The sequence below is a fragment of the Nilaparvata lugens genome, chromosome 3, assembly GCF_014356525.2.
Source record: "Nilaparvata lugens isolate BPH chromosome 3, ASM1435652v1, whole genome shotgun sequence".
NCBI classification, from domain to species: Eukaryota; Metazoa; Arthropoda; class Insecta; order Hemiptera; family Delphacidae; genus Nilaparvata; species Nilaparvata lugens.
In genome coordinates, this window is record NC_052506.1 from 43,678,998 (window position 1) to 43,688,265 (window position 9,268).

Consider the following 9,268-nt stretch of genomic DNA (forward strand, 5'->3'; position numbering starts at 1 on the left):
GATTTGAAAATTTAACAATTTTAAAAATTCCATCTTTACAATAAGGAGTTGGTAAGTATAGGATTTTGAGCGGAAAATATGAATTATTATTCGGTAATATTTTGATGGATTGCAGAAGTAGATAGGCCTAATAGGAAATCTACTTTAGGAAAAATAATTATCAACTTATATAAATAGAATAATGATGATTTTCAACTTATGTGCCAGTTTATATCCCCACCGGATTTATAAACTGTCCAAACGGCCCTTAGTATTGTATTCAGTGTTGTTACATCTCATACATTACATTTGACAATAATTATTATTTTATTCAAGCTCAATTAATGAAGATCTGGCTTACAACGTGCGCTAAGTTAGAATTGCAGGTAAAAACAGGAGTGAACAGGAGTTTGATATTAATATTAAACGAGAAACTGAAAAATACTTCTTATCCTCTATTAAAATGGTGCCAACTCAATTAGTAGCAATATGAATACGAAACATCAAGTTCATCTAGCTATAGTGAGGTCCAAGTTATAATGGCAGTATTTGATTAACACTGGTGTTGCTATCCTTTTCTATCATTCGAAAAAACAGATAGCTCTATCTTTTTATAGCTCCGCAAAGTTTTCAAATCCATTTTTAACAATGTTGAAATATAATTAATTAAGGCAGACAATCGGCAATGCTGTTCTTCTATCTTCATCCACTGCCATTATAACTTGGACCGCACTATAGCTACATGTAATGCCGCTTCCACACTCTTGCCAAGTGCGTATAAATGTCTATGAGCGCGAGAGTGTGGATGGCTACTATGCCACCGCTCGTCATCACTCAGCCCGTATAGATGTATACAGCAAGCCGTTTGGCAAGCGACTTGGCGAGTGTGTGGTAGTGACATAAATCCAGTCCCAAGGTGCAATTTCTTAGCGGTGACGTGTATCTAAGCAGGCGACTTGAGACGCGTAGTTACAGCAGTCACGGCTTGATGACTTATTGGATTTTTATGTTGTATAAATGTTATGGCGACAGATGAATTAGAATTGTTGACTGCTATATTGCTTTTACGATTAATATCTAATGAATAATCGTATCTAATGAGTTTATAGGATATGTGCTTTAGCCGTAACGGCTCTAGGCACGCGTTTTAAAACGCCGTTAAGGAATTACACCTTTATTAGGCCCATATGCAACAGCTCGGTTAAAACTGAGTAAGATCAGCTGTTTGTTTAAATAAATGCGACCATATCAACAAGTAATCGTGGTTTAGTGTGTAACGTGGTGCATAAAATAATAGCCCTGAAACAACGAAACATAGGACTCAATCATATGGTTTGGAAAATATAAGGTTTGCTCACATTAACCTTGAAACAAGATTTGTCCCCCTGATATTTCAAACTATAGTTACACCCAATTTTCGGTGAATTAATTAACTTGTGAATTCTTAATCATTTTGAACTGATCTAAATTCTCTAATTATCTGAATATTTTTATAATGGAAGCGAATCCAATAAATGCATGTCATCTTGCTATAGATGATAATGTTTTTATACTAAATTATAACAAAGCAGTGGTCGTTCGAAATGGCATTGCCTACACCAACACAAGATCTCGTTTGCGGCGCATGGTACGATATACTTCTTCCGATGGCTTACAAGATGATGAAGTGGATGATGATTTACCAAAAACATCTCAAAGTCTTTCACCTGACTCATCAGAGTAAGTATTTTTCCATCCCTGTAAAATATATTAATAAACGGTAAACTACTATACTTACACCATAATTTACTTTATTATACATCATATAAAAATTAATTTTTTTTTTAAATGTTCATTGTTGAAATTCTCTCAGACATCTTATTTAAATGCTAATATCTACCATTGTTTTATTTTATATCGTAGCTTCCTCATTAATTTTAATCATCTTTCCTAAGAATGGTATAAAAAACCTAAACCTTGAATTTGATATTGTAATGAAAAATGTAGTTATCGTGTAATTGAAAAGCGATTGGTCTATTGTTGCGCTGATGATTAGATGAGAGGTCAAGGGCCGGTTTTTGAGCTTGGGGTTTTGCTAAGTTCTAGCGTATCTCACGGCAGCCAACCTGTTTTAAACATCTGGAGTCAGAAAATTGGCTTTCCGAAACGGGGCATAGCTGCAGTTTTTATGATAATTGACCGAGCGAAGTGAGGTCTAAGATTCAAGTCGACGGTTTGGCATTTCTCTTAATGTTTAAATGTTTATAATATGTTGCGCATTTACGGCGAAACGCGGTAATAGATTTTCATGAAATTTGACAGGTATGTTCCTTTTTCAATTGCGCGTCGACGTATATACAAGGTTTTTGGAAATTTTGCATTTCAAGGATAATATAAAATGAAAAAGGAGCCTCCTTCATACACTAAGGAGTATATACTATAAACTATTAGTTCTGTGAACAGTAGACCTCACGCAGTATTCTCATCCACAAAGTACCTGATTGAAACTATAGACTTTAATAAGGTGATAATATGGAAATACAGCAATAGACTAGCTTCTACACACATCTGTGTAATCACTTGTCAGCTGATTTATGATGATAACTAGTAGTTCTGTGAACAGTAGACCTCGCGCTCAGTAAGTTACATTGACCTGTTGTTATGTTTTCTCAAAAATTAATAAATAATTTATCAATTTAAAATGTGTAGAAAAAATCCTGAAAATATAGAGCTTTCTGTCCTATCGTACCGTGACGTGTCGTCCCGGACTGTGAGTGTGAGCGCTCTTATCAGGTCTGGCTGCAACTGTCTACAACGTTGATGGAAAGATACATTTTCAAGATATTCGATGTTTTTGAACGGGTAGTATTATAGTCCACTAGACAGCTGATTTATGATGAATAATTCTATAGTCTGATTTTTACGGTAATATTGGCGTATGAAGGAGGCTCCTTTTTCTTCTATATTATCCTTGAAATGCAAAATTTCCAAAAACCTTGTATATAAGTCGACGCGCAATTTAAAAAGGAACATACCTGTCGAATTTCATGAAAATCTATTACCGCGTTCCGCCGTAAATGCACAACATAAAAACATATGAGCATTTAAACATTAAGAGAAATGCCAAAACCGTCGACTTGAATCTTAGACCTCACTTCGCTCGGTCAATAATTCAAAATAGGCCTAGCTAAAACTTTACATTATTTTCTCTTTATTTTATTTTGTGTTCAACTTTATAGTTTTTCGAAATTTAATTGAAACGTGGAATGCGACTACGCCCCGTTTCAGAAAGTCAATTTTCTGACTCCAGCTGTTTAAAGTCTATAACTTTGATAAATCTCAAGCTCGGAAACTGGCCCTTAGATGCTTCTACTCCCGTTTACACCGCCGACTTCTCTTGATATAGTTTAAAAATTGCTTTCCCTTGGTTCGGAACCCACCTAATATTGTATGTCCACTCGTTTCTCATCGTTGAGCCGACTTCTCTGAATATTATTCATGAGTTTAAAAATTGCTTCCCGCTTTGATTCAAAACCCACCTAATGCTGTATGTCCTCCACTCATTCCTCATCATTATCATCAGTCTCGTTACTCACGCACAACCCTAAAAGCTTATGTGAGCATCACCCTCAGCAGAAAAATATTTTATCATGAAAGTTGGTTGTAAAAATTTAGCATAAATTGCATTACTTCTAAATTAGCCTACTTATTACCCTATGAATAGCCTATTTAGTTTAAAAAGAAAAATGGACTTTGCACATCAACTTATTCTTACAATCCTATTATCGACAGATATTTAAAATTCAAACTATGTTATTATTAGTACGCCTAAAAAAAACTTCCAACCAATAATTAAGTGTAATATTAAATAAAATTAGGTGTTCGCTATAAAATTGTCCAAATTTCAAATGAAGCCTATTATTTTCATGCTAATTTCAAACTTTAACTGAAAGGAAATAAAGAGTGGCATTCTTCTCTCTTAACTAGGCCCAGGTAACCCTCATAGATTTCAAGATTCATAAATATTCAACTCTACGATCCATTTATATGATGTATACTTGGAATAGTACTTTAAATTACTTATATAGTGGTGGTTGCTGTGTTTCAGATGTACAGTGGAAAATAAAGGTTTTAGACTGCACTGGCTGTGTAGCTTGCACTGTGAAGAAATGTTTATTCCATGTAGAGTGAGCGGACTTCATTTTCCTTACTCCAAGATGGGACAGATGCTACAAATGCAATACCTTATTGACTGCAAACCAGAAAATTGCTATACAGATTCATTCACGAAGGTATGTTTATCTTTCTCAAGTTGTGGAAATATGCCACTACAATATAGTTTTTCTTCATTCATATTCGTAGAAATTGTAAAACTTTATTTCATCATTCCTCTTTCCAGGCTGTAAATGTGAACATGGAAATTTGTCCTGTGGGTAGGCCTATAAAGTGGATTGGATTCTCTTGGTAATAAAGCAAGATCGACGTTTTCAAATTAGTATTAGATAATCATTTAGTAATGCTAGTCATATAAAATATAAGGTGATCAAGTAGTGATGTTGGAGGCTCTAAAATTTAAACCATCTATTCTTCGTATCCTACCGAAGAATACCTATGTTGATCGATATGGTATGGATACTGATTTTCAAAACGAGAAGAAAAATAATAACTTCCTTAAAGCAGGAGCTCATCCAAACTAATTGAGTGAAAGGTTGTAAAAAATCCTTTCTATCGCATTGATAGAATTTCCAGTATATGGATGTTCTGTGGCAGGAGGGAGGGAGGGTGCTGGGGCGGAGAAGAGAGAAGATGGTGGATGATGTCAAGGAGGGTGGGGAGGAGGAAAAAAATCCTTTATGCTGAAGAGAATAGCACAGGACAGAGGGGAATGGAGGAGGAACGATGTATGGATCTGCCATAGGGCAGAATACTGATGATGATGATGATGATGATGATGATGATTATGTTCTAAGATTATAAATCTAGCCTACATTATGAACTAGTTTCTCAATTTCTATTTCAGGCTCTCGAATTTTCAATGACGCAAATACTAATGCAAGAAGTCCAATTTAAAGTATTTACTTTGATACCTGGTTACAGCATACAGTTGAATTGGCTGACACCACGTCCAAAACATCTTATTCTCAAAAAGATCGAACGAATTCTATGGTAGGAGATTAATGATTATTGAATTGACTTATCAAACTTATTCAGATTCGTAGTCATTTAAAAATTTTATTTTAGTTATTCAAATTCATTAATATAATTCATTTCCAATCCTAATATTATTATGAAATAGAAGCTTATAGAAATCATTTTTCTGTCATATCTAGCAACAAATCTGAAAACTTTAATGACTGTAAACTTTTATATGAACGAAACATTATCATCTTGTTAACTTCATCTTCACTATCATCTTGTTGTCTTTTGGTTAGGGCTACTCTTAATTATCAAGAAAAAAAATTCATTCACTCACTTTGAAATTACATTAATGTTGAAACATGTTGTGAGCAAATGTTTTTAAAAAGGGTACTTGGATTTTTTATTATTTGATTTCTTGATTATCATCTTGCTATAATATACGACTTCAGAACTAGTTTGAAGTGCAAAAGCATTGCTGTGGCGCCTACTTTAAAGACAGGTGCAGGTAGAGTCGACGCCATATCCAAAAATAAAACAACACTTTTATTCGAAATTGGTGCTGATTTAAAGAAAGAATCAAAAAATTCTCTAAGAAGTAACAATAGCAAAAGTATTATCAAGAAGAAGAATTCGGAAGAATTGAAGAAACAGCAAGACGTTTGTAACGATAATAAAATGTCCATTTCACCAAGTATGGATCACGCTCCACTTTCAACATGGATAGAAAACTGGATTATGGATGTTTGTGGAACATTTATTGAAGAGAGCATACAAAATAATGACTTATCCAAGTCTACATCGATACAATATGGTTCGCTAGATAGTGAATCGCATTCTTTTGAGACGATTGGCAGTCAATCATCGAATCGAACATGTAATGATGAAAGTGACAAACAAAACACTTGCCCAGTTTTTGAAGATGTGAGTAGTAGTGTTAGTAGTAGAGATAGTACAACTTTAGGAAGGGATAGGAAACTACATTTAGATATGTCTTCAATAACATTTGAAGAACTTTGTAATCGATTCCATAGTACTTCGGAGCTTGATCTGTTGACAGAAATTAAAAGAAGGGTCACTCAACACGTACGAGGACGTTCTAAAAAAATGAAACCGGCCAAGTTGCGATCAGTAGGACTGTGCACTTGCTACGAGAAAGACTTCGGGCTTGATAACATTTGTAGCTTGTGTCAAAGAAATGCCAAGGAAGATTTGACTTATAGTGGTTTTGACAAACTGGAGCTCGAACAAGAAATTCATAAACTCTTATATTTTCCTCTTGATGATGAAAGAGTGCATTTCTTGGACGATGAAAAGAAATGTTTTCAAAATTGTCACAATTACATATCTAGTCACTCTGAAGGAAACATGGAAATGCAAAATGTCAGGATGGTCTATAGGATAGCATTATCTGCATTCACATGTCTGACCAGACTTAGCATCAACTATAATTATGTTGCCGATGGATCAGGTGAAACCCTTTTCTGCATTGGTGCAATCAGAAAAGGTAAATTGGCAGACTTGGAGATTTTATGCACAAACCATGATACACCTTCAAATTCTAAACAGCCTCATACCTATTTGACCAAACGTCTCTCTATTCCAAACTTAGTCTGGAAGAAATTGAAATGCCTTTGTCCACAATTGCGGTTGCATTTGGTGATGTGTGAGTATACATTCAACCTCATTTACCGTAGCGTATGCTATTCTGGATGAAATGGATTATATGAAATTTAATTTTTTCTACTCTAATATTTTAAAAGTATTTCAATATAGCTGACGAATCAAGCCCACTCAATTTGAAGACGAATATAAAAATCACTGATACTTTCTTCATAGTTGAATCACAATCAATTTTATATAGTTTATGAGATTTTATTCATAATACTATGAAGTGAGACCGATCAGATTGATAACTACTGTACCGACACTCGATACTTGCACATTTCAATGGAACGAATTCTATTCTTTGAATACGATTTGCGCTAACAAATAGGCCTAATATAAATCACTCTATACTTGCAAATCAGACATAATCAATAACTTTGATTTTTTTCTTGCGATTTCTAGAAACTATATATTTGTAAAACTAGTTTTTAGTAATTGGATAACTCACAGTAGAATCTACAATTGGAATGATGGAAGAAATGGGAGATAATGCACCAAATAAATGCTAATAGAATTATGAATAATTCCAATTGAACTTGATGTATTCAAATGTTTATTTAATTAATAAATGTTGCAGTTGGAATATCAAAATATAACTCAGCTAGTTCATTCCTGAGTAAAGACATGCCGCTAACGTCACTGCATGTTTCAACTGGCAACAATGTTACACCAGTTAATTTACTCAAACCTGGAGAAAAGTTAGAACTTTGGAACTTTGATCAAATACTGAAAGCCTTAGGGATGTTTCATGACTCATTAGGTGGGTTTCATGGTTCAGAAGTATGCCAATAGAAGTATGGGTGTGATTCGTTCAACTCAGAATTTGACTCGTATATTTTAATTTTGGACTGTTGTAAAAAGTAGAAGAAGAGCACATTTTGATCTCATCTTATCTTATCGATAGCTTATCAACGCGACCACGCAATATTTGTATTCCTTCTGAATTTTTCAATATAGGCTACTCTTGTACCAACTGAAATAACTTATTATTTGTGTTCAACGCGTGGTTTTTCACTTACATGAAATATTTTATCTATTTGGGCATGATTAAGTTCAAAGTTTTTGATTATTTTTGTGTTTGCAGTATCTCTCACCCTAGAGTTGTGGAACTTTGCCTACAAAACTGATGACACGCTTGTGAAACTGCTCATGAAACTGAAACATGTAGAACGTTTCCGATATAGAGGACCAATCCAATCTATGCAAACTATCGACAGAATCTGTGATTACTATCTTGGAAAGGAAAGTGGGTAGCTTTTACTATAGCGATATTGTACAAGATTTTGACGTATAGATTGCGATTTATTAATAATCAAGGTTCAGTAATTCGTACTTTCTCTTTGAAAGAGAATTCATTATCCTGTTCCTGTGAAAATATTAGGCTATATAGGGGCTTCCATTAAGGATCTCCTAACCTTGACAGCTGATTGCGGCCGTATAGTTGAAGTCAAGGAATCTCAGTAAATTATGTATCCTATTGTAGATTCCTTGTTTGAAGCTAAGCTAGTGTCAAATTGGTTCTCATCTATTCAGTCTGGCTTGTCAAATTATCAAGGAAAGTTATAGCGTCCAACAACACGAACAAATGAATAGTTTGTTTTATAAAAATTATAATTTATTGTCCTATGAAAGCAATGTCGAATGTTTAAAGAGATTTTTCCATTTTGTACAAATGAATAGAATGTTTTATAAAAATAATAATCGTTATTTTCCTATGCAAGCAATGACGAATGTTTCAAGAGATTTTCCCATTTTACTGTCGCAATAATCTTCCTACTGAGAGTAGGCTAATAATCGCAATATGGTGAACAAATTCCAGAATGGTTCGGTGATTGTTTAAGCATCACCCGTACAAAAACGGATCGCATGGATATTGGCAATCTACATGAGAATCCGCGGCAGTCGCCGCTCAAAAATAATTTTATTCGACTCTTTTTCTCCTAGAAGTATTCTAATTCGCAGATAATACTAATAATTTTGTTGATGTTGGTTCTCTGATAAGTAGTCTTAAACAAATAACGTACTTTCTCTAATCTGATGTAACCATTTCTCACAGACCTCATTGAGCTAAAAATCTGGAAGATTCAAGAACCACTATTCCGACCTGAAGCCGATTTGGATGCGATTAAATGTAAGGAGAAACAATATAAGCCAGAATTTGTAAACAGAGAAGTGGATTTCGCCCTCGGTTCTTTTCCACTTTAATGTTGTTTTAAGAGAGCATCAATTCATATAATAAATAAACTCACATTTTCAGCTTATTTCAAGGTTATAACTTATCATTAATGTCGCTCATGTACCGATATTTTCTGTTTTTGAATTAAAAGAATTTATATCAATTGAAACTAAACTAATTTGAAGAATAAAGAACAAGTTACCGTAACTTTAATGTTTTTGAAGTTAGGGGGGGGGGGGGTTCTGGTAAAGAGTTTGAGCTTTATATACCACTTTTATATCATAGCTGTCATAGACAGAAATTTTTCTGATAGTGGTATCAAATATAAGG

The 9,268-nt window shown here is 34.1% G+C and overlaps 2 protein-coding genes across 4 annotated transcripts; both read left to right on the top strand.

Moving 5' to 3' along the window:
• The first annotated feature begins 57 nt into the window (after positions 1-57).
• LOC120348729 lies at positions 58-5,168 on the top strand. Its single transcript, XM_039423846.1, has 3 exons — positions 58-1,698; positions 4,067-4,250; positions 4,979-5,168. The coding sequence occupies exons 1-3, from the start codon at positions 1,475-1,477 to the stop codon at positions 5,126-5,128; spliced, it is 558 nt and encodes a 185-aa protein (XP_039279780.1). The 5' UTR covers positions 58-1,474; the 3' UTR covers positions 5,129-5,168.
• Positions 5,169-5,593: 425 nt separating this feature from the next.
• LOC111058672 lies at positions 5,594-9,022 on the top strand. 3 transcript variants are annotated; one of them, XM_039423843.1, is made up of 4 exons: positions 5,594-6,760; positions 7,340-7,522; positions 7,847-8,008; positions 8,819-9,022. In XM_039423843.1, exons 1-4 carry the CDS (start codon positions 5,773-5,775, stop codon positions 8,965-8,967), a joined length of 1,482 nt encoding a protein of 493 aa, XP_039279777.1. In that variant the 5' UTR covers positions 5,594-5,772; the 3' UTR covers positions 8,968-9,022. The 3 variants fall into 3 exon arrangements, with proteins under 3 accessions (XP_039279777.1, XP_039279779.1, XP_039279778.1); XM_039423845.1 differs by having other exon boundaries at positions 5,594-7,522; XM_039423844.1 differs by lacking the exon at positions 7,340-7,522.
• Positions 9,023-9,268: the final 246 nt, after the last annotated feature.

Bases quoted from the DNA above. Each gene is read 5' to 3' on its own strand.
- LOC111058672 (XM_039423843.1), top strand. From the start codon at position 5,773: ATGTCCATTTCACCAAGTATGGATCACGCTCCACTTTCAACATGGATA. The intron at 6,761-7,339 runs GTGAGTATACAT...TAAATGTTGCAG, and splicing joins GCGGTTGCATTTGGTGATGT to TTGGAATATCAAAATATAAC. The intron at 8,009-8,818 runs GTGGGTAGCTTT...CATTTCTCACAG, and splicing joins TTACTATCTTGGAAAGGAAA to ACCTCATTGAGCTAAAAATC.
- LOC120348729 (XM_039423846.1), top strand. From the start codon at position 1,475: ATGGAAGCGAATCCAATAAATGCATGTCATCTTGCTATAGATGATAAT. The intron at 1,699-4,066 runs GTAAGTATTTTT...GCTGTGTTTCAG, and splicing joins CTTTCACCTGACTCATCAGA to ATGTACAGTGGAAAATAAAG. The intron at 4,251-4,978 runs GTATGTTTATCT...TTTCTATTTCAG, and splicing joins ATACAGATTCATTCACGAAG to GCTCTCGAATTTTCAATGAC.